Raw genomic sequence first — 25,893 nt, 5'->3', positions numbered from 1 at the left:
GTGTAGCATTGTATCCTCAAATTCCCTTTGCTTTTGTGCCATCTCATCCTTTCTTTGTCTCCCTCCCTTTAAAGTTGTTGCAATTGCTTTTTGCACTTCATAAGGAACCCTTGGGACACTTGGCAACATCTTTGTAGCCACCAGCCAAGTGTTGCTTTAATTTGGTTGAACCTAGAATTCAAGGTCTTAAGGCAATACTTGCATTGGGATTTTTTCTTGTCAGCAATTAGTGGATCCCCATATTGCCAAGCAATGTCTTGAGTCCCATTGCTAGTGCCGCCACTCCCACTAGTTGTCATTTAAGCTACAAGTCTACAATACTCAAATATATACATGAATGTTCCCAAATAATCATTAGAATAATTTTTAGATAATTAAAAACATGTAAAAACAATTTGTAAAACAACAAAACACACTTTATTCTATGATAGAATATATACAATGCTCAAACAAGCATGTTTGTATTATTAAAATAAACTACAAATATGAGCATCATTTAAAAAAAGAGAATTTTTGTAATAAAATATTATTTTTATAATTATTTAAATAAAAAATACAGCAAGCATGATAATCAAAATATGACTACATGGGGTTGTAGCCCTCTCAATGTAGTTATACATAAGTGATAATCACATTCATATCATATGTAGTTTTTTTTTATATTTTTTAATTTTAATTTTTAGATATTATATTTTTTTGAATACGGAAATTCAAAAAATAAAAAAAAGTTAATAGCAGAAAATTAAATTTGTTTCCATGAAAGTGTAGATCGAAGCTAGTAGATCAACATATATTTATACTAGACTCACACACCCATTGTCGAACATTCTATTTGAAAAAAATAAAATTTGGGAAAAAATCTTACCTTTGTTAAAAATCTAGCTGAAATAGGCTTAAATGATGAAAATCTGATGTTGTAGATGTGTTAAGGATGTTTGGAAGTTGAAATCTAGTTGAATCCCCAAAATATTCCAGCCAAAAATCGATTTTCCGACGAGATAGGAGGGTTGTAGTGAGAGAGATGGGAGATCTACCTCTCACACGTGATAGGGGTTTTTAAAACCCCCTAAAGCATGTGATTGGGCCCATACTGGCGAGATCTCCCATCTCTCCCATCTCGACCCCTCTCTTATCTCACTAAGCCAAATTAACAAGATATCTCGCGAGATCTCCCACCATAAGAGTCACAAACGGGTTTTAGTTACTCTCTCCCATAAGTTCATAGTATGGCTCATCAATTTAATGCCCTTATAGTTATTACAGCTTTGAGTATCTCATTTATTTTTGTAAATTGGAACCATGATGCTTCTCCTCCATTCATCTGGCATTTTCCTTATGCTCATAATCTTATTAAACAACTTAGTTAACCAAACTAGCCCCTGGGTTCCTAAGTTCTTCCATATTTCTATTGGGATTTCATTAGGATCTTTTGTCTTGCCTAGTTTCATCCTTCTTAGTGCTTCTTGTGCTTCGGACATCGAAATTTTCCGTATATATGTTAAAAAATTGGTGCCTTGGTGAATGGTGTAATCGTCCGAATCACAGGTGCTTGAAGTATGCTCGTTTGATAGACTAGAGAAATAAAATTTCCATCTTTTCTTAATGTCCTCATCACATACTAGTATTTACCATCTCCATTTTTAATACATCTAATATGGTCAAGATCTTTACTCTTCCTATCCCTTATTTTAGCTATCTTATAAATGGATTTTTCCCCTTCCTTCAAAAAGAAAAAAAAAAAAAAACGTGCCCAACCTATTATATAACTCTACAAACCAAAAAAAAAAAAAAAAAAAAAAAAAAAAAAAAAAAAAAAAAAAAAAAAAAAAAAAAAAAAAAAAAAAAATAAAAAAAGGAAAAAGAAAAAGAGAGGGGGAAAAAGAAGAGAAGAGAGATGAAGAACTAGTAAAAGAGGCTTGTGATTCTTGCTTAAGAGTCTAGAATCACAGAGCCCTTTTATTTATAGCTTCTAATGAATCTAATATAACTTGAGAGACAAGTAATTGTCCTCTAGAAAAAGGAAACAAAAAATTACAACTTTAGTAACTTCCTAGCTCCTAAAATAGAAATTTCTGAAAATAGAAACTACCACCAAAATAGAAACTATACTTTCTAAAAACTCCCAAAACTTACGTAGCAAGATTCCAACATTAGAAATAGAAAGTAGAGTAGCATCACTAACATCATACAAACAGATTTTATTGTTCACGTGAACAGTAAAAATCATACTTTACTGTTCACGTGAACAGTACCGTGAACAGTAAATATTTCAAAGTGCATATACTTCAACACTCCCCCTCAAGCTGGAGTGTACACAAAGAAAACTTCAGCTTGCATAATAAGAATAAACTTGAAAGGTAGCACCAATCTTGAATCGTGTAGCAATAGTAGATGTCGATAAACACTGAAAAACTTCACCAAGAAGATAATCAACACCACCTTAAAAAAACTTTAATTCTTCATGTCCAAAGAACCATCCAATAATGAGAACAATCGACGATGTTGAAGACGAACAAAGTCCACAAGTATAGCAGGATCAAAGACACTATCCACATAACGCCGGTAGTAGGGAGCAATTTCCACACTAAATCTTCAAAATTGTAACTTCAAAGTCCATATAAATGCTTCATAAGAAGGCAAGTAGTAGGTTGGCAAAAGGCATTATCCACGTAATGCCGGTAGTAGGGAGAAATATCCATGCTAAATCTTCAAAATTGCAACTCCAATGTCCATATAAATGCTTCACAAGAAGGCAAGTAACAGGTAAAGTATGGGTAGGTAAAAGACAATATTGATTATTGTGGACCAAGTTGGTAAGGTAGTATTGGATACTATGGACCAAGTAGGTAGGTAAAGGACAAGTATGAGTCCTGTGAACCAAGTAGGTAAAGTAAAAGATAGTATAGGTTACTGCGAACCAAGTAGGTAAAGGTAAAAGACAGTATGGGTTATTGTAGACCAAGTAGGTAAGGTAAAAGACAGTATGGATTACTGCGGACCAAGTAGGTAAGGTAGTATGGGTGACTACGGACCAAGTAGGTTGGTAAAATAGTATGGGTTACTGTGGATCAAGTAGGTAAGGTAAAAGACAATATGGGTTACTGTGGACCAAATAGGTAAGGTAGTATGGGTTACTACAGACCAAGTAGTTAGGTAAAGGACAATATAGGTAAAGACATGTAATGATATCGTTGTAGAATGCCATAAGTTGAGGACAAAGATCTTCACAAATAATATCCATCAGCACATCTTGAGTAGATATAAAATAAGGTACCATTCTTCCCCTCACGTGTAGCATTACACGTGGACAATTAATGATGACCAATGACAAGCATCTTAAAGTATGAACACAAAAGAAACCCTAGAAGGAAAAGTAGCAGCCACAGAGCAGTGTATTATTCACCAATAAAGTTGATCAAGCAGCAGAAAATCGTCTCACAGGCAAAGTCTTGCACCAAGGGGGAAAAAAAAATTCTAGACCACCGCTAACCCTTAGGCAGGAGCAAATTAGATCAGGAAAAAAAAATATTGAACCAGCTTGGAATCTCAAAATTACAGTAGTCGTTGCAGCAATCCACTCGAAATAAGTGCAATAACAGTTGCTGCAGTAGCAGATAATATCAGATCTTGGACCATAGCAGCAAACTTCTGCTAGATTTGAAACTCTAACAGATCTCGATATGAAGGAAAAATAGTCTTCTAGGTCTTTGTAGAAGTATTAGATAAAAAGAAGGCTAAACTTGATTCTGAAATAAACAACGTAAGAAGTAGTAAAGCAAGAAGGTAGCATCAAAATTTTTCAGAAGAGAGAAATTCAATGAAACAGGGGTACTAGTATACGACTTGCAACTAAACTTATAGCACAAACAATGGAAGACAATACTTAGGTCTTGCAATCCGAATTATGGGCATATCTTTGCAAGAATCAAGAGGAATCCCAAGACATCAGTATAGTGCAGATTGAATTTCAGATTTGCACACAAAAAAAAAGGGTAGTAGCAGCCTCAGTTGAATCAAATAGGTAGACATATCCCCGGAAAGCTTAGGGCCTTTTTGTAGTATTAATACATAGATACTTGGTGCTTCAAAAGTTAAAGAAGAAGGACAGCCATGCACAATTACTGCAGCGAAGGTTGGGGCTGCCCTAGATAAGAAAAAGAAAAAAAAAAGAAGAAAAAAAACTGGGTAGCCAAGAGAGAGAAAACGGTCCCTAAGTTGATTAAACTTGCTCTGATACCAAGTTAGAAAACAAGCATTAAATAATCAAAACAGCAGCTAAACTTGAACAAAGAAAAGAGAGAAGAAGAAGAAGAGAAGAGAGATGAAGAACTAGTAGAAGAGGCTTGTGATTCTTGCTTAAGAGTCTAGAATCACAGAGCCCTTTTATTTATAGCTTCTAATGAATCTAATATAACTTGAGAGACAAGTAATTGTCCTCTAGAAAAAGGAAACAAAAAATTACAACTTTAGTAACTTCCTAGCTCCTAAAATAGAAATTTCTGAAAATAGAAACTACCACCAAAATAGAAACTATGCTTTCTAAAAACTCCCAAAACTTACGTAGCAAGACTCCAACATTAGAAATAGAAAGTAGAGTAGCATCACTAACATCATACAAACAGATTTTACTGTTCACGTGAACAGTACCGTGAACAGTAAATATTGCATATACTTCAACAAAAATATATTACAAAAGCAGACTGATATGGTTCAATTGCATTACTAAAACACTTTCCAAACACCTTTACTGAGCTTGATGGTAGACTGGGTCAAAGTATACTTACAATCAGCAGAAAAACAACTTCTTGAGTTCTTCAATCCTTCGGTGAGCCCTGATGAGCAAGAAGGCATAAAAGCATACAACAAAGTTTTCCGAATTCAAAAGAGAAAATGTCAGAGAAAAGGACTCTTATCTCTTTGTCAGTTCATGGTGAAAAGGACCATTCCATTTCTTATGTCAGTGAAAATCTCCCAAGTTTTCCAAATTCAAAGGAGAAAATGTGGGCTATGTCTCATTAAACCCTCAAGTTGTTTCCAAAACAAAGTTTTAAGAAATATCTAGAGATTAACACTCTAGATATATCTTCTCCATTGGAGGTTCCAACTTAATGTTGATCCTTGTCATGAGCCCAGATTCTCATGGTGTTGTCAGTGCTGTTGCAGATAGGGCATTGGACACTCTTGAAATAAGAACCGGGAGGGAGAAGAATCTGGAGGAATTGGGATCTCAAGTCTCCTTATATATGTATATACGCTGTCGCTATTATGGGAACCAGAGAGGGAGAAGAATCTGGAGGAATTGGGATCTCTAGTCTCCTTCCTTATCTTGGGACTAAGGAGCTAGTTGTCCCTCTGGATACTCTTGTAATGAAGGGGTGTGAAATTCGAAGTACTAGAGGTTGGGAATCTATTCAGAGAAAGAATGCTCTTTCACTTTGTCTTGTGATGTAGATTGAAGAAGAGAAGGACCATAATTGAAGTTAGAAATGATCACAGTTCACCTGAAAAGAGTTTTTTTTTTTTTTTTTTTTGGTAAGATTCACCTGAAAAGAGTTATGAGGCCTAAAGCTGAATTGCATGGGTGCACTATTAGAAGATTCATGCCTATGTTTGGGTGGTTTAGAGTGTAGTGGTTTATTTATTTATTATTTTATTTATTTATTTATTTGTCTTGGGTAACATGTTAGTGAGTTATTAAGTTACTTCTCTTATAGTTTCAGCATCTATTATTCTGTTTTAGTATATCAGTATCGTCTTCATGGTAGTTGTTTAACAACTAAGAGTTACTTAGGAAGAATCGTTAATCATTATATATTTTTATTACCTTATTCTTATACATTGTAATAGACCAAAGGTTTCACCCCCACCCTGTAAATGGAAAGAAAAAGAGAAAAAAAGTAATAGACCCAAGGGTTTCCTGAATGACTTCAATAATGCATGTTGCTGTTTTCAAATTCTTGTCCTAAGTGAGGCTGAGAAGGGTGAGATGCCTAGGCTGACATATTCAACGCGTTCTTCTACCTTTTTATGTTTGGATCAATCTGTGTGTGCTTGATCTATTGCAAGTTGAGTATGTTTGATCGATCCTACTGTCTTCTATATTATCTCATCTGGTCGACGGGAAACCTGTAGCGTTATGTCTGGCTGAGGTAATTGAATCCGACATGGTGCTCGGAAGAACACATTAGTGGCCACTAGGTAAGAAATTACCTTTTTTGCCTGTGGAAATCTCCCTCACAAACAAATGGTGTTTTGTTGGGGGGAGTTGAAATATTGCTGGTGTTTGCCTTTTTTGATTTCAAATGCTTCTCAGTGAATGACAAATTCAGAAGACCTTTTAGTGGGTGTCTGCTATGTTAGCCTAAACTTATTGTTCTTAGCTTTTGGTCCCTACATTTGGGCTTGTCCGGAGGTTCCCTTTCCATCTTTGGTCGAAAGAGGTCTTGAATGAATAGGCTGTGTGATAACACCTCTTACCTTTACCCAATTGAATTACTTGAGTACTCAACACAACTCAGTCATGCACAGACAATAGAATAGAGAAAGAACTGATTTATTCATCCAGCTATTCATTCATCAGTTAAATCAATCCAAAGAATAAAATCCAGTGACACTACTCATCTTAGTTCATTAGATCCATGTCTCAGTATATCGATTCAATCAAGAGATAACCAAAACCTACACCAAACCTACACCTTACTCGAGAGTAGAGCTCTCCCCCAGCAGCACCTCTGCTCCTCTTTACTGAATTCCTCCTTACCTCTGCCTTCCTTGCTTCCCTCGAAATGACCCCCGTAGTTCTTCTAACTGACTCCCGTTCCATATAAGCCACAACCTCTGAAGAGTACCACTCACCAAGGTTGAGGTTGTTCACCAATACTAAGCTGCCACCTGTCCTCTCACTTGCCCTTGTCCCCCAATAGACACAGCTGGACTTGATCCTTTACTGCCCTTCCACTTGTTTCGGGTGTATACCTTGGTGACTCGGGGCTTATCAACACTTCCCCCCTTGAGTTACATCTTGTCCTCAAGGTGAAATTGAGGAAATTAATGATGCATGTGAAATTTCTCCCAAGTGTGCTCACAGGGTGGTAGATCCTTCCATTTGATGAGTACCTCCAGATCTCCCCTGGGGGGAATAGCAAACAGCAAGCAGTTTCTCTGGAGTGAGTTTCAACACCCAGTTCTCTGCTAAACAAGAGGGCACTGGCGGGGGGGGGTGATCTGAGCCGACAACCTTCTTTAATTGGGAAATATGAAATACAGGATGCACCTTGGAGTCAGCAGGGAGGAGAAATTTGTAAGCTACCGAGCCAATCAGAGCTGCCACTGGATAGGGCCCATATTAACAGTGGCTGAGCTTCTCGTTGGGTCTGTTGGTGAGCTGTTTGAAGCGGTATTGCTGGAGTTTGAGGAACACTTCTTCACCCACCTGATAGGACACCTCTCTCCTGTGTTTATATGCAGATGGGCGCATTTGATCCTGGGCCAGTCTCAGACTGGACTTAAGTTCATTGCAATCCCTGTTCATGAAGAAACACATCAACCTCCTCTACTTTAGAATAGTTTCCATCCCAACGTGACAATGCTGGTGGGTCATGACCATAAACAGCCTGAAAAAGAGTCATCTTTGTTGCTGAATGGTAGGTACTGTTGTACCAATACTCCACCCAGGCAAGCCAAACAGTCGAATCCTTAGGCTGTTGAGCACAAAAACACCGAAGATAAATTTCGAGACTCCGATTGACTGCCTTACTTTGGCCATCACTTTGGGGATGATAAGCATTGGTGAACTTCAGATTGGTACCCACGAGTTTGAAGAGTTCTCTCCAAAAATGGCTGATAAACACCCTAACTCTATCAGACAAGATCGACTGAGGAAAACTGTGAAGGTGCATTACCTCTTTGCGAATAGGAAAGCTACATCCCTGGCCAAGTAGGGATGAGTCAATACGATGAAATGTGCATACTTAGAAAGTCGGTCCACGACTAATACTGTATCACCTCTGCTGGTCTTAGGTAACCCACCCACAAAATCCATGCTGACATTCTCCCACACTCAATCTGGAATGGATTACGGTTGGATCAACCCTGCTGGTTTCAAAGACTGATGCTTGCTTCATTGGCATGTATCACACCCAGCAATAAAGTCTCAGACTGCTGCCTTCATACCCACCCAATAGACGAACCTGGATAGCCATTTATAGGTACGGAGAAAACCTGACTGACCCCAAAATGGTGTAGAATGAAATTCAGCTAACAACTTTGGAATCAGCTCTGATTTCTCAGAATAACCAATCTGTTCTTGTCGAACAAAGTTCCATTCTTCACCTGGTAGGAAACTCTTGAGAATCATGCAGGAGAGCTTGCACCACAGCCCTATAGCGGTCGGACTCTCATACTTTATCATCCAACCCTCACTTTCTAGCCAACAATCTGCTGATAAGGTGCAAAAATGAGTGTTATCTTCCATTTATCTTGAAAGAACACCCACGACCTTGTTCTCATTTCCTGGCCGACAGAGGATTTCAAAGTTATAACCCAACAGCTTCAGTACCCATTTTGCTGATCCTCGGTGACTGTCTTCTGATCCAAGAGATACTTTAAACTTCGCTGGTCTTCCCTCACTTTGAAGTGCCATCCCAACAAGTAATGTCGCCACTTCTGGACAGCAAGGACCATTGCCAATAACTCCTCATATATTGACCTTGTTTGAGCGTGGGCGTACAAGGCTTGACTCCAAAAAGCAGTCGAATGTCCTTCTTGCATTAAATCAGCCCCCAATCCAGTGCAGATGCATCAGTCTCTACTACAAACAGCTTCAAAAAATCAGGCATGGCCAACACAGGTACCGTAGTCGTGGCTGTTTTTAAAGATTCGAAAGACTGCTGTGCTGTTTCATTCCAAGTGAAGGCGTCCTTCAATAAATGTCAGTGGTGCCGCTATCTTCCCATAGTCTTGCACAAATCTGCGATAATACCCTGTGAGACCCAAGAAACCTCTGAGTGCTCTGATGTTCTTGGCTGTGGCCATTCAACCATGCATTGAATCTTCTTTGGGTTTCTTTGCCACTCCATTTGCAGTTATTATATGCCCTAAAATCCCAAATACTCCAACTGTCACTGTGATCAAGCACTTCCTGCGGTTTACCACCAAACAGTGTTGGGACAGCAAGGTGAAAGTGGTTTTAGATGAGTTTGATGCTCCTCCATAGTCTTGCTGAACGCTAAGATATCGTCAAAGAAAACTAATATAAACTTTCGCAAATGATCCTGAAATACCTCATTCATGAGAGGCTGAAATGTTGCTGGTTCATTGGAGAGGCCGAATGGCATTAAACGAGAAATTCATGGTGCCCATTATGAGTTCAAAAGGCAGTCTTCTACACATCCTCTTCAGCCACCCAGATCTGATGATATCTGGACTTCAAATCCAGCTTGCTGAACACCGTGGCACCCCCTAGCTCATCAAGAAGCTCATCAATCGCCGGTATAGGAAACTTATCGGCAATGGTCAGTTTGTTAAGTGCCCTATAATAGACATAAAACCGCCAACCTCCATCCTTCTTTCTAATCAACAAAACCGGACTAGAATAGGGGGGCTCATGCTTGGCCTAATCAATCTGCGGCTAACATCTGTCCTACCAATTGCTTCACCTCGTTCTTTTGGGAGTGAGGATAGCAAAAAGGCCAGATGTTTGGTGGTTGACTGCCCTCCACTAGTCGAATTACATGGTCATAAGGTCTCTTCGATGGTAAATCTACTAGTTCAGCAAATAAGTTACCAAACTCATCCAATAGCTTTTGTAAGTTCTTGTGATTCACTCCCTTTAGTCTCCCTTGATAGATTATCTATACATACAGGTTTTGACTAGTAATCTTCACTCCCAATCTGCATGGACTTCCACACCCCCTTTGGAGTTGTCTCAAGCATGAGTAATTCCGGATCCCCATAGAGCTTCATCTGTTTCCCTTCCCATTTGAACTACATCATTTGCAACTTCCAGTTGCTACTGATATCTCCCAATGTTGGTAGCCACTCCACCCCCACATTTCCTAGATTAAAAAGCAAGTAACTCAGCCTGAAATTATTACTTCCGATTCTTACCTACACATCGCAACAGACTTCCTTTCCGGCTACACTTTTACCATTGCCAAGAATGACCTGGAAATTTTTTCCCTGCGGGTGCTAGACCCAATAGCTCTACAAGCTCCAGAGACATGAAATTGTGCGTTGCCCCATAATCTACCAAATTTGACCACCTATGTCCCTTCGATCTCCCCGTGCAGCTTCATTGTTCTTGGGGAGTCGATGATGCATATCCAAAGATGGAGCTCACAAAAAATGCACCTAATCCTAACCATCCCCATACCCATATGCAGGCCTACTATATCCAACAAGTCCACCATATAATCCGTTAGAACTATAACAATGGAGCAAGAAACAAACAGGGGAAGGAAGACCAAGTAGTGATGATCTTTGAGGTTAAAAGACATTGAAAGAGGCAAAAATGGGGGAAATCCTCGAAATTTCAATTGGCGGCCCCAGCGATTTTTGCAAAGACTGACATTTGTGACTTCTAAGTAGGGTTTTGCAGAATTCAGTGGAAAGCCTGGTTTCAACCCATCTCGGTCTAAACTAGGGGAAAAAAATTGTCCCCCAGGTTTCATCTTGGCTGTGTAAAAAACTGAAATTTTGGTGGTTTCAAATGAAATTTGGACTAGGATCCACTTATTGGTTAGTTATTGCTTATTAGCTTGATCTTCTTTTCCCAAACTATCTCCTCACTTCCTATTTTAATTTGTTTTTCTCTCTTATCACTAATCTACCCCTACCATGGTTCTAAATCTTGATCCCTCAAAAAATTGAGTTCTTGCGAGATCTCAGCCGAGATGTGGTAAAAAATCCCACCTCAACTCGAGCAATTCAGTCCCATCTTGGATAGTATTAGGGCTCAATTTGGGTTGAAATTTGGTATCCTGCCTATTTTTAGGCCTTCTAAACATAGTGGTGGCCTTAATTATGAGAAAACAAGTGTATATATATGAATTCCAATTCAATCCTAACTATGAAACCTATATGATGAAGGAGTGAACATGCAGACTTATGAAACTTGGAATATACAACTATTACTTCATATAAATGAAAATAAAGATTTGAAGTCAAATACTGCATCAAATATGTTTAGTTGTTCAAAATTTCACATTACAACAATGCTGTACTTCTAAGTTATATGACGAGATTACAAGATTAAAATCAATGAGGCAAGTTTGGAAGAACATCATCTTGCTTCAAGATTTGATTTGAGATCAATAAATCTTTGTTGTAGACGAGCTAAACACCTTGTTGATGCAACTTAGGTAGAGATTCAACCAAGTTTATGATGAAAAATCCGGTGAAATTACCAAGACTAGGACTTGAAAGGAGCTATGTCAAGATAGGTCGAGATTGAGATATCTCAGTCAAGGAGGCAGTTTTAATGGTGTCGCTCAATCAAGATCTTGATCTTGGTTCAAGATTTCGACTTGACAAAGATCTTGGCCGAGATTTTGAACTATTTTTTTCTCACCTTGTATCTTGTCTTGAGGTCCCAAAGAAGTGAGACCTTGGCGAGATTTTGCGAGACCTCGAACTATGACACCTCCCAAACCTATGTTAACCCACTTTTTCTGATTTTAGTTCCAGTATTACAATTTCACTGCCACATATATTAGTTCAAACTATCTATATTCTTACCGTTACTTGTATAGTTTCACTTATTTACAAATTTTTCGTCTATCTATAGAGTTTCACTATACAATTCTGCCATCCCCTTCTAAAGTCCCACTAATTTACCGGTCTCCGTTTATCACTATAATACACCCACTATAAGAAGATTGATCTAGAAGATTTATCCCATTTGCTCAATGGGGGGCTCTAAAATGCGAGAGGAGTTTTCTAACTTGACAACAGGTCTTCTAGAGCTGCTTGTTTATTATTAACAATTTCTATGATGTGATGTCATGGATGTTACAATCCTCAGAAAATGATTCAGATGTAGAAGAAATTGAAGCCACGAAAGCGGCGATCAAATTGATTTGCATGGTTTGACTAAAGTTGAAATTGAAGAATTGTTCAATGGTCTGATTTTGGTTGTCAAAGCTCATGAGAAGATTCCCAATGAAGAGACATCATTCCGTAAAGGCTATAAGCCACTGACCTTGAGATGCATTGGATTGTTGCCCATTAAAGTCAGTATTTGTGGATGCCAATCATATGGTACTGATGCTTTCATTTTACGAGAATTGTGGGTGAATTTTTCTCCACACCACGAGAGTTGACGCAGCATTAGACCAGTTCATTCGGTTTACGTCCAACAGAAAAGAACTGGTCCAATGGGGTGTGGTCCGACAAGAGTTGGATTTAGATAAATACTTCATTTCAGTTTTAGTTTTAATCCTTTATTAGATTTAGTACTCCTACATGAGAGTGTTGTAGACTTTGATTTGGGTTCTATTTTATTTTGATTACAACTAGGATTTGTGTTTTATTTTATTTAAATAGCTTGTATCAGGATAAGGATTTCAGATTGAATAGAATGGATTGAGTTATATTTGTGAGAGCCTGTGTGCCTGGTGTGTGAGTGTGAGCACTCCCTCCCCTCTTCTAATTCCTCTAATTCTTCCTCCATCACAGCCTACAATTGCAGCCTTTTCCAGGGCTGCCCCAAGTTTGAAACTCTAGCTGAAGATTCACCCTAAGATGGCCTTGTGTACATAACATATACTCAATTACTCGTACACTAACGTTCAATTTCCAAACTTCAAACAAGTCTAATACATAAACATTTTCATCTTCATATTTTAAATTACGAAGTTCAAATGATCAATCGAAAGGGAAAAGTTAGTTCAAATGATCAATCGAAAGGGAAAAGTTATGACTTGAGAGTGTATGTACTAAGCACTTAGCACCATGCAACCAAATCAAAAGTCATTGAGCAGCTCCTGCTTCACCAATGCCACCAGCTCCACCAGGTCTTGCAGCTCCTCCAGCCCTCAAGCTCTAGCTAGCTCAAAAATGCTATGCTATTGCTTGTTGCACATCAGCAAGAACTTGGTGGCCCTTGGGTATCTTGATATTACCCTCATCCATATGTTGCTTTAACCTTGTTTTACCTCCAATGAGAACCTTTGACAATAGTTGCACGTTGCCCTTTGTTTTTTTGGCATTTGTAAGGGCTCTGTTTGGCCGTGCAATTACAGTCATCCATTGAGAGAATGTGGTTTCCTTCATTGAAGTTTAGCTTGAAAAATGTGTACAACTAGGTATAGAGGGTGTAGGAGTGTTGGTTATCACCAAGGTCCGAAATTTTGCCCCATATCGGGGTTTCACTGGCTGGCAAAACCAGCGAAACCCTGAAATGTCAGTGGAATTTTGCAGACATTTGGGGGGGGGGGGGGTTGTTTCAGTCAAATTTCACCCGAGTGGAGGAGACCAATGAAAGACAATCTAAACTTTCCTAATTCGGTGCAAGGAGTTATTGATGGAAGTAATGGTGGATGCAGATTCTCTGCGCTAGCGGAAGGATATATGGAAGGTATAGATGGCGAGAAATTACGAGGTAACATGCATAATTCTGGCAATATTCCTATGCATGGAGTCTTGCATGATTCTAATCAATCTCACATTCAAGGAAACTGCCAAGATTCTAGTTTGCGACCATTACAAGGAAACTCTCATGTAGATTGGAGGAGGGTTAAAATGGAAAGAAGAGCTGATGGTGTGGATTTAATGACACAAATGGACGGTGACATCCATGGTGACCCCCAGGTCAACGCTAATGGTCCCCAAGATTATTCTCTTCCTACTGGTAGATGTCAAAAATCAAAGCAAAATAAGGTAAGAATGCAAGAAACAGGAGAGAGAAGCTCTGGAAAACACTGAAATTCAAACAGAATTTCGCCCAAAAATGGGCGAAATTATATATATGGCGATTTTCCACTGAAATTATCATGATTTATCGAATTATCATCGATATATCAATAAATTGTTGATTTCTTGTTGATTTCTCGGCGATATTTTGTGATATTTGTTTCAGCCCCCAGCGTTCGACGATATTTTTCCAATTCTTTTTACCATGGTTATCACCTTCAGCAGCTGCTCCAACCAAGAATGAGAAGAAAATTTCAGCAGAAATAAAAGTGGGCAATCTCACTTGAGTTTTGTTGACTTGAGCAAGGTAGAGGGGACTGTTTAAGGCTGCTCTGGTCAATATTTTGGCCAAACTGAAGTCTCGGTTCAAGATCAGAACTAATATCTATTACTTTTTGGCATCACATTATATCTCATCTTGGTTATTCAAAAAAGCGAGATTTCTTGATCTGTGTGTAGGAAAGGAAAAGCTCGTGAAATAGTGAGGGTGCACATGGGAGGATTTCTTCTCTTTCACTTGTCAAGCCTGGTGTAAAATTAAAGATAGTAAGGTAGTAGTGATGTGCTTGGCCGAAACATGCGTGGCCCAAGTTCTGAATGTTGGAGTATTCAACCTTATCATGACTGAAGGATTGTAGGGCCTGATGAGGCATATTTTAAGTGAATGATTATGTAGATTTTAAGTAGAATCTGATGACATTAATATCGAATGGTATCATTTACAATATTTTTTAGCCTGATCACCTGTCTCATTATAGTTTGAACTTTGAACTGTCATGATTATTGATGCCTTGTCAAGTAAGGACTTTCATTGGATTGCTGTTCATTTCATTTGCTTGCTATCTTTATTCACTATATGTGTTTTGTTTACTGCAAACTGCATACATCTATGTGATTATTGAGTTTTTATAGTTCTATTAATATCTGTTTGGCTTGAATGCCTACTTTTTGGTTTTCCTTTTCTCCCTAAGAAATTCCTAATTGGGCATGTTATTTGCAGGTCCCAGTGCATCAAAGTGATCTGAACTAAGGTTCAGACCCATCGACCATTACATCCAATTGGACAATCAATGTTTCAGATGTGAGATAAAAATTTATTTGAAAATCCATTATCTTTTAAGATTATTACATTATTACGAGCTTAGTCACAACTAGACTTGTGCAATCTGCTTACTCAAAATACTTGCATATTCAGAACTTTAGTGATCAGTTGATCAGAATGATGTGCCAAGAGAAGCAATGGTCAAGGAAATGGAGACAATTATTCCAATTTATAAACAATTGTTAACTAGGTGCTCTCAAGGAAGAAATTTCGGTCGAAATGGAAATTTCGACCTTTTGCAAGGTCGAAATTTCCAGGTTTCGGTCGAAATTTCTACCGAAACTGGAACTTTTTTATCTGACTCTTGAAAACTCAATTTCGAGCCTCAAATGCACTCAAATTGATTTGAATTCTTGCATACTACCTATTTCAAGCATAATAAACACTATAGAACTACTAGTTTACTAAAAAAACTACTGAAAATGTAACATCCAACTTTCCAAGTAAATAGTACATCAGAGAAGAAGCGAGAATGTTATTACTTACAAGTCTATTCTATTCAAGCCTCAAGGTCTCCCTCTTCCGTTTGCACCCCATACAAATGACAATACAACTCCCATGATGTTCGCCCCATATGGTTTTGGACGTAGTCAACAACTGCATCTCTGTACGTGGCCTCATCCACATGCATAAGATTTACTGACGGTGGGAAGTTGTGAATCTCCAAAGAAGGAACTGGTGGTGGTGAGCCTTGTGGTTGTGGAATAGGGAAGATCTGCTCAACAAATGAAAGAGCACCCTGGCTCTCAGGAGAAGGATAAGGTCCATACTGATAAGGTCCCAGTGGCTGACTCCGATAGGTGACAGTGGAGGGACACCATAAGCTCCATAGGCTGTTCCATAACCATAAGACTCCACTAGTGGCTGACTGGCCTGACCCTGAATCTGATAGCCAGGAGGGACACCATATGGTCCATAACCATAAGTCAACTTGGTAGAACCAATACTCTCCATAGCAGTATCATATGAGGACTCTGCAGGCCTATGCCATCCGAATCCTCTGGAGGTGGAGTCTTTAGCATCATTAATGCTCATCGATCTCATAGATCCCACAAAGCTCTCGGCATCGGCTGGACAGTAGGACCCATATGATGGCGTGTCCTCTGTGCTCCAGCTGTGCTGTTTCCCCTTCCCCTTCCCCTTCCTCGAATATGTAGAGGAAACATTTTTGCCTCGAGATGCAGTTTTAGTATGGTCTGAATCCTGTGTCGCGTGGGTGAACTGACTCTCCCCCGTGAATCTTGGTGGTCGTCCTCCCCACCCTTGACTCTCACGTGGTGGTGGTGGTCTGTCCCTAGGATCAGTTGAATCCTGATCACGAGGTCCAACACCCTCTTCATCCCCTCCATCATCACCGCCATCGTCATCATCACCACCATCGTCGTCATCATTGGAGGCCTGAGTCACCTCATCCTCAATGTCGGACCAGACAATCAAATCCTCACTCTGGGTGGATGCACTAGGGTGTGACACGAATGGACGAGCGGGCTCTGCATGTGCACTCCCCTCCCTCGCCATGAAGTCCTCCACATCAACCCGCATCTCCTCTGCAATCTGTCTACTGGGACGTCCTCCCTCCTCATCCACCAATGACTCTTTATTGTCCCTGATCCAGTCAACTACTGGGTTATCATCATCATCCATCTCAAATATATCGGCCAACTCGATATTGGTACTCTCTCTGTCCATCCCTTGTCTAATATGATCCTCTCTCAGTCTCATATTATAGTGTATGTAGACATGGTCCTCTAGATGCTTCACACCCAATCAGTTGCTCCTTTTCGAGTAAATGAGGCTGAAGGTGCTCCAGTTTCGCTCACAACCAGTGGCAGAACATGTTTGGGAGAGCACTTTGCTTACAATCCTACTCAAGTGGTGTGAATCACGTCCAAATTGCAACCACCACTCAGCTGCAACAAACATAGACTACAAGTCATTTTAATACTTAAATAACTAAATTAAAGATAGAATATAATAATTAAATGTATAATGAAATAAATGAATGAACTTACTCACAGGGGTGGATTCCTGTCCCGATACGGCCACAAAACAACCGAAGCTCCCAGTGGCATCCCTAAATGCCTTTATCTAATATATAAAGAGAAAAAACAATAACTAGTTACTAGTTACTACTCACTATGTTAATGACTTAGTATAAAACTATGAATTGTGAATATCAAATTATTCAAATCACTATCTCACCTCCATAAGGATGATTGCTTGTTTAGTTGGATCCGGTTCCAACTTCTCCACTACAGTTTGGACTGCATCCATCAAATCTTGCCTCATCCCAAGATTGTCCTTGTAATGGTACTTGGGATATAAATAGTATGTTGTGTAAGAAAAAGTATGTCATAAAAGGGAATAGTTAATGCTTAATAGTGTGAATGTGTGATAACATAACATAATGAAAATTAAATTAAATACTAGACTTAACAACTCACCAGCCTTATACAGTGGATGCTGCAACATAGACTCCCATCTAATGTCGATGATTTGGAGGACTCTCTTGTTGCCATGTGGGTGGACTTGAGCAACTTGCTGCTTCATCCTCTCTACTGCAGCAAATATGTGTGGTAGAGTAGGTTTTCTTTGCTGATCTACCATTCTCAACACATGCACCACAGGCTCAATCATCTTCACCACTATCCTCACATTGTGCCAGAAAGTCTCATCGAGTATGGTCAACTGTGCTCTCCTTCCTCCCACTGATGAAGAACCCCAATTAAACCACTCCTCTGATGCAAACATGCTCCTAAGGCCAGTCTTCTTACTCTCAAAGCTCTGCAGTGCTATCTAATTAGTAGCAAATCTGGTTATGCTTGGTCTCACTAACTCACCCTGACACCTGTCCCTCATCATCCTTAATGCATAGGTGTGGTTATAGATGAAGGTGCTAACTTGTCGGGCTTGCTCCACAGTATTCTTCACAAGCTTGACCTTTCCGATGTCCTTCAACATTAAGTCAAGGCAGTGAGCAGCACATGGAGTCCAAAAGAGCTTATATTTGTCCATCCATCAAGGCATCAATACAAAGTTATAAAGTGTACATGTATATGTGTAATGTAAATATTTGTATTTACAAATGAAAATTAATACTATATGTTTAGATACCTGGAGTTCTCCTGCATTTTCAACCCAACTTTCTTGTAGTTGGAGCCATTATCAATCACAATTTGAATCACATTTTCCACTCCAACCTCCTTCACCACTTGCTTCAATAATTTGTAAATGTATTTTGCATCCTTCTCACCGGATGCATCAACTGACTTGAGGAACATTGTCCTCCCATCACAATTCAACATGAAATTGATGATGGACTGTCTAGTGGGACTAGTCCAACCATCAGCCATCACAGTCACTCCATAATGATTCCACATGGGCTTTAATCCCTTAATGTACTCATTTAAGTCCTCTTTATGCTTAGGCAAATACACATTATATATCTCATATGGAGTGGGGCCCTGTACACCACTCCCACCCTTGCCTATCTCCTTAATCATATCTCTTTAGTAGGGCCCCTGGGCTGTATGTGCTGGAATACACTATGGTAATAAGCCCATTTGGAGAAAGCCATCCCCACTTTTTCCTTCACACTCCCCCATAAGTGCTTCAACTTTCTTTGTTTATGCTCAGGCCTCGTAAATAGGGCCAGATCATTGCAAAGAATCTCAAGATCCGTATTTGTAGGATGTTTTGACGAAGCTCGACCCCTTGTAGGGGCCCGTGGGATAGGAGCCTCCTGCCTTACACTCTAAGTCCTCCTCATAGGGACTTTGGAGCCACCTGTGCCTCCCACACCTACTGGCTCTCTAGAGGACCCACAACCCAGACCCCTCTGTTGCCTCCTCGTGTCATCAATCATCTGTTGCTCCCTACTCATCATCATCGCCTTCCTCAACTGATCGGCCTCTGGATCAGGGTCACACTCTCCTGGCTCATCCATACCATAATCCTCAGGATCTGGAAGGTCATCTAAGCAGGCATCCTCAAACTCATCCCTCTGTATTCTCCTCTTTCCTCTTTTGCTTTCCACCACTAATATATGAGGCCATTGCCTTCTTGACCTCTGCGGGCACCTTTGGGCACCCTGTTACATCCCTGTTGCCACCAGCTAGATGCACCTTCAATCTAGTGGCCCCACCTCCTCCTATTTGTTTCTTGCAGTAATTACACTCGCTCTTCCTCCTATTAGCTGTCAGTGGCTTCCCATGTTGCCAAGCTATGTTTGACATTATTAAAAGAGAGTGCCTGATACAAGAAATACACATTAAGTATCTTGAAAAGCTCCACAATATGCTCCAAAAATGACATACATGCTTTTAATAATAACCTCCTATTTTTAAATAATAATAACTATATAAGTATTTTTTTTACATATAAATAATTTTAAAATATATAAAATACACACAAACTATCTTTAAAATATCCACAACATGCTCTAAAAATTGCATACATGCTTCCACTAATACTCTGCTATTTTTAAATTTAAAACAGAAATTAATTAGTTTTTTTAATACTTGAATATTTTTAATTATTTAAATATATATTAAATACAGTAAAATTACATAATTAACATAAAAAAAAATTAATTCAACAACATCACAGCAATATGGTGTCTCAACTCTCACATACATTAATTTGAAGCTTATACATGTACTATATATGTACATTTTTAGCAATATACATAATTTAGTAAATAATTTGTAATAACAGAAAAATAAAAAAATAGTAGGAAGAATAAAAAAATAATTTTGATACTACAAATTCATAGATCAACACTCTAAAGTAAATATACATAAATTTGGAAGCAATTTAAGATGATTTAAGGCACAAATGAAACACAAATAAAAAAATGAGGAAGTTGGTTACTCACCTTGCAAGATTTGAGAAAATGCACAAATCGAGGAGCAAATCTAGTGTTTGAAGGAAATGGAGTTGTAGAAGTTAGGTGTAAAAGGGGATGAAAGCAAGAGAAATAAAAAAAAAATTAAAAAACAGATCGAAATATCCAGGGCGATATCGCTCGATACTGCTTGAAATGACGGTAATATGGCTCGATTTGGACATTTTAAAGCCTGCGTAAGTATCATTTTGGCCCGATATGGTATCAGGCCGAAATTTCGACTGGTGTCGACCGATATATCGGTCGATATGAAATGATATTTGACATTTTTCGTGCTTGTACCTGTATTTCGTTTCGATTCGAAATTTTGCAGACATTTCGGTTGAAATTTCGACCATTTTGATCGAATTGTTTTCCATGGGTGCTTTAAATTTCTCTACTTTTAGCCCCCTTAGGTTCTTACCTGCAAGGGTGGACCTAGGATTCAACATTTTTTTTTTTGGGGGGGGGGGCAACAATTCGAAATCTATATTAAATTCATAGAAAAACAAGAACAAGTGAAGAGCCACAAAACACCTTTCTAACGCCAACATCATAATGGAACTCGACAATCTTTGAGATTGCAAAAATCCTCCGTGATTGATTTGATATACAACAAACTTTTCAAAATTCAAGTGAAAAATTTTTAGTACTAATATTTAGAAAGAAAACTGTACTACTAATAATTCAAAATCTATATTAAATTCTTAGAAAAACAAGAACAAGTGAAAAGCCACAAAACACCTTTCTAACACCAATATCATAATGGAACTTGACAATCTTTGAGATCGCAAAATTCCTCAATGATTGATTTGATTTACAACAAACTTTTCAAAATTCAAATATATAGATCTAATCCAATGTTGCAAGTGTTAAGAGTCTATAACTCTAGATACAATACAAACTCTCTCATTCTGTTGTGTTTTGAAATTCTAGGATAGAGTTTGCATTTCATTGGGTTTGAATTTAAAATTTGAATTTGATTTGGTGTGTTAAAAATACATGCTCTCTCACATCAACCACAAATAAAAATAAGTAATTAATAAGAAAAACAGCAAGAGATGTTCATCCTCTTACTAATACGTATTCAACATTAGAAAAAGGAGAAAGAGTCAAAGAAAAAAATCGAGAGAGAAAGGGAGAAAATAAACCGAAAAAGAGAGAGAAATAAGGATTCCCAATTGTGGTCCCTTGGAGAAGATTTAGGATAAAAGTTTAGCTTTTCTAAATTCAAGTTTTCCCTTTAGTCGTGCGTGAGGAAAGAGGAGAGAAGGTGAGAGAATAAATAGGATGAAAGAGAATAAATAGAGAGAAATTTAGGGATCATGAGTTAGTTTCTAATTGGGAATTAATTGTTTCCTCCTTAAAAATTGGATTTTAATTATAGCCGTAGATAGAAAACAAGAATTACATGTATATCCTTTATCTTTACCTCTAATACTGTCTCCACTATTTTTTTTTTTTTTTTGGGGGGGGGGGGGACATTGTATTTCACATAAGGGAAAATTAATGAATTAATCAAAAATTTAAAAAAATCAGGGGGCTGGGGGGTGGGGTGGCATGGCCCCTGCCAACCCCTACATAGTTCCACCCCTGCTTACCTGTCCAGTTTGACTCAATCATTTTTTCAGGCCCTACCACTAATTAATGATTAGAGAAGGGAGGTTATTGACAAAGTCATGTAGATGGGGCCTAATGAAGATGAAAAGTGGAAAATGAAAAAGAGTTAGTAGACATTTTTGGAATCATTAGAAGGTGAATTGTGGATATCTTCCTTCTCAAGTGCCCCAATTAGTTCTTTTTGTTACTTTACTAAGGAAGGTTATTTTAATAACTATTTGTTTTTCAAAAGTAGAGAGGTCAAGCTATATTTTCCCATCAAATTATTGTAACTGCAATTTTGTCTTCAATTTTCATGTTGTAGTAAACCTTTATGTCACAAGCATGCATCAGTCATTCAGACTGCTTTAGTTTCACTGCTAGGCGTCGTCAAACTTTTTTTCTGCTATTACTTCTATAATTGTTAGGGTCCTAATTTTGACTTCAGTGTTCTCAATACCCTTTATTCATTAATTATAATTTTTTCTTTTTTGGGAATTGTTGGGAAATTATGGCATATACTTTCTGCTTACATGTTACAGATAAGGACTGTGAAAGTCAGCAATATTTCCTTAGCTGTATCAGAGCAGGAGCTCAAACATTTCTTCTCTTTCTCTGGTGATATTCAATATGTTGAGATGCAAAGGTTGGTCTCTTCTATTTATTTTAAGTATATAGTGGCTGGTTTGTTTACTAGTACTTTTCTAAAGAACGTACATTGCCTATTTTAGGGAATCTGAAAGTTCTCAGCTTGCATATGTTACATTCAAGGATTCCAAGGGAGCAGACACGGCAGTTCTTCTATCGGTTAGTACATTGTTTATTATAGCCCTATAGAAATTGTTGTTAGGATTTAAGTGGGTAAAACTCTAGGATATCATTGTACACATCTGAAGACTTTGAATCTTTATGTTTAATGTCATTGAAAAATTCATGCAGGGAGCAACCATCTATGATCTTTCTATCTATGTAACACCAGTCAAGAATTACCAGCTGCCCCCTGAAGCTGTTCCAGTGAATCCGGTAATTTTCTGGTTCTGTCAAAATTCTCTTTACATATATTTTGCTAGTCTAATTATTCTTCAATTGTTCTAACAGCAGGGAATTTCAAGTTGTGTTCTAGGCATGTGGGGCATTCCTCCTTGTGATGCTTCCTATCTGATATCTCCCTTGATTTAAGCCACATGGAATGTTATACATGGCCATTCTATTATCAGACTTAAATGGGATGTTTACATGGCCATTCTATTCTCGGATTGGCAGCATCTATTGGATACACAACATGTCAAATTTTTTGGTCTATCTCAACCATGGTGGGAGATCTCGCGAGATCTCGGCGAGATCTCGCGAGATATCTCGCTATTTTCACAAAGAGGGAGGGGAAGAGGGGGGGATCTGACGAGAGCGAGATGGGGGGAGATCTCGCCACATCTCGCCGAAGGCCGAGACGGCCTCTCGCCGAGATCTCGCTAAGATCTCGCTGCAACCATCAAAATTTGCCAGAAACTTGATTTTTTGGCGGAATTTGTTGGGGATTCAACTTCTAAACATCTTTAAGACATCTACAACATCAAATTATCATCATTCAAGCCTATTTCAACTAGATCTACAACAAAGGTAAGATTTTCCCCCAAATTTGAATTTTTTTCAAATAGAATATTCTACAATGGGTGTGAGTTTAGTGTAAATATATGTTGATCCACAAGCTTTGATCTAACTTTCATGGAAACTAATTTAATGTGACAGTTAAACCTATATGTGACATACTATAGTGATGAGTTGACTTGGGAGTCATATGTGGCCACAGTTCAAAATCAGTTGATGCACAATGCTGAGTGATCTCTTGCTTGTCTTGTAATCTTATTACTCACATACTCTTGTGATTGTGATTGTGAACTTATAGATTATGATTTATGACTTACTAAAAGTCTAAAACTTCTTATGGTTGTATTTTGAAGCCATTAAGTTCTTTGATAGTTTGATGTGTGATGTATTTAATACTTTATAGTTGATAACATGAATTACTTGATATCTCTACATTTCGGTTTTACACATAGGGTTGACTTAGAAGATGTAGTTAGGGTTATTTTCTCACAATTCTAAAGCCACCAATGTGTTCAAAAGGCCTTAAATAGACTAAATACAAAATTTCAGCCCAACCAGGGCCCTAAAACCCACCGAGATGGGTCACCGAGATTACGCCAAAATTTTGGTAGATCTCGACCGAGATCTCGCCATCTCGGTCGAGATCTCTCTATTTTGGAGTGGCGAGATCTCGCTCGAGAGCGAGATCTCCCACCATGATCTCAACTGTATGGTCTATTATGTCCTGGGCCATTTTCATCCTATTATCGACTGCTAACCCTGTTTCAGGTTTACCTTTCAATCATATTTAGAGCATTATTTTGCCACAATGTAAATGGTTTTCTTCTGAAATTTCCAATGAGTATGGTGCGAGATGGATGTGTGCCCTGGAATTTTCCAAAGACCAGAATTAGGCATGTTAAGAACTTGGCTAGGTAGCATACATATTGATGCAGGACAGCTTCATTTAGCCGAGCTTGAAGGTTTCCATTTAGAATTGCTGCAAGCTAACCTCCAATATTGAAGGATTAGCTACACAACTGACCTGAAATTCTTGTTTAGTTAGACTGTAGTCTGTTGTTTGGTGGTGGGTCTGGTTATGACCAGTCATGGTTTGTTCCTTTTTGTTTTTGTTTGGGGGGTGGGGGGGGGGTGGGGTGGTGTTTGGGGGTGGTAAATGAATTAAATTTTGCAAAATGACCCCAACATATTCTAGTAAGTATCCAGTTATTCATTTTAGATGAATGTGGAACTTAATTGTTACAGTTTGATGACACTCATTTTATTGCTAATTTCAGTCGTGTTGCACATTTTGGTCACAATCCCATTGAATGTTCAGCCGGATGTCTCCCAAACGGCCCAGAGCTTAAGTTGCTGATCAACATTTTATTCATGTTCTATATGGTTGAGATTTGAAACTTCTGAAGTCTGTATTGATGTATGTTCTGTCCTGTCCTTATTGGCATGTTATCAGTAAATCACCACATGAATCACTATAGATCTTTTTGTGAGTGTTTTTTTTCACGTCGTAATAAGATCGAGTTTGATTTTATCTTTTTCTTTGAAAGGGATTTCCTTCTAATAATCTTTTATTACATGGTAGAAGCCTTCAAATGCAAATTCAGCTGTCAAGAAGGCTGAGGATGTTGTGACCAGCATGCTTGCTAGGGGATTTGTACTAGGGAAGGATGCCCTCAACAAGGCAAGGGCCTTTGATGAACGGCATCACTTGATGTCAAATGCCTCTAACACTGTTGAGTCCCTTGACCGAAGGATGGGCCTGAGAGAAAAGATAAGTATGGGGACTTGTATGGTCAATGAGAAGATGAAGGAGGTGAATGAGCGGTTCCATATGTCTGAGAAGACAAGATCAGCCATTGGTTTGGCTGAGCACAAGGCAAGCTCTGCAGGGTCAGCCCTGATGCACAACCATTATGTCTCAAGTGGCACATCATGGGTGTCAAGTGCCTTAGGCAAGGTTACCAAGGTAGCTGAAGATTTGAGCCACACTACCAAGGAGAAGGTTCACAGAGCTGGGGAAGAGAAGAAGGCGACCGTCTGTAGGTATAGGACAGGGATTGTCAATGACTTTTCCACTATCCATTTTGATGAGCCTTCAACAGGGGAGCACCCAAAGGTGCCAATTGATGTAGCCAATGAAGGTAAGCTCAGCATCATATGATTGCTTGGGTCGACTATATTTTTGTACTTCGATTTTTTCCACTACTGGTATATTGTTCTTTTTTCTAATATTGTATTTCATATGGAATGCTTAACTGTTGTAGAATGTAGATCATCTAAATGGATGGATTTTAAAGGTTACTACTTGATGCTTTTTGTTTGGGACACTTCCTAATGTTTCACTATAGTTTATGAATCCTAATTTGACCTTTGGAACTCCACATAGCTTCATTGTTTGTTGTAGTGAAGCTTTTGATCCTTCACACTTCAAAATTTGGAAATGATTTGCAACTACCTGGTTTAGAATTGCCCCCCCCCCTCTGTTTTTGACAAGGAACTGAAAAAATGCTGCAATCCTCACTTTTCTGTTTTTTCTTTCTCTGGTTTAAAATAAATAAAATTTAATTGTCAACTGATAAACCACAAAAGAGAATTAAGTTGTTTCCTAATAGAATCTGGAAACATCACATTATGGAAATAACTTTGTTTTGGTAAATATGGTGGAAACAATTATTTTATTGGATAAGAACACTATTGTTAAATATATAGTATGTTTCAGCATTGTCCGGAAGAAGAGGGCTATAAACTAGGATTGATATAATAAATTTCATATGCAGTTTCAACTAAAGCT

At 38.5% G+C, this 25,893-nt stretch overlaps 1 protein-coding gene across 2 annotated transcripts; it reads left to right on the top strand.

The window, feature by feature from the left end:
- Window positions 1-14,923: 14,923 nt before the first annotated feature.
- LOC149010865 (binding partner of ACD11 1-like) lies at window positions 14,924-25,420 on the top strand. 2 transcript variants are annotated; one of them, XM_089162836.1, is made up of 5 exons: window positions 14,924-14,992; window positions 22,040-22,143; window positions 22,229-22,304; window positions 22,437-22,520; window positions 24,688-25,420. In XM_089162836.1, the coding sequence occupies exons 2-5, from the start codon at window positions 22,136-22,138 to the stop codon at window positions 25,261-25,263; spliced, it is 744 nt and encodes a 247-aa protein (XP_089018962.1). In that variant the 5' UTR covers window positions 14,924-14,992; window positions 22,040-22,135; the 3' UTR covers window positions 25,264-25,420. The 2 variants fall into 2 exon arrangements, with proteins under 2 accessions (XP_089018962.1, XP_089018961.1); XM_089162835.1 differs by lacking the exon at window positions 14,924-14,992 and having other exon boundaries at window positions 22,031-22,143.
- Window positions 25,421-25,893: the final 473 nt, after the last annotated feature.

The sequence above is a fragment of the Hakea prostrata genome, chromosome 7, assembly GCF_041222555.1.
Source record: "Hakea prostrata isolate BN-2017 chromosome 7, UWA_Hpros_2, whole genome shotgun sequence".
NCBI lineage: Eukaryota > Viridiplantae > Streptophyta > Magnoliopsida > Proteales > Proteaceae > Hakea > Hakea prostrata.
Note: the sequence above shows the minus strand (reverse complement) of the source record. Positions and strands in the feature narration are given on the sequence as shown.

What these genes read in the sequence shown, in the direction of transcription:
- LOC149010865 (XM_089162835.1), top strand. Translation starts at nt 22,031, where the DNA reads ATGTTACAGATAAGGACTGTGAAAGTCAGCAATATTTCCTTAGCTGTA. An exon ending in CAATATGTTGAGATGCAAAG is followed by an intron (nt 22,144 to 22,228) that starts GTTGGTCTCTTC and finishes TGCCTATTTTAG; the next exon opens with GGAATCTGAAAGTTCTCAGC. An exon ending in ACACGGCAGTTCTTCTATCG is followed by an intron (nt 22,305 to 22,436) that starts GTTAGTACATTG and finishes AAATTCATGCAG; the next exon opens with GGAGCAACCATCTATGATCT.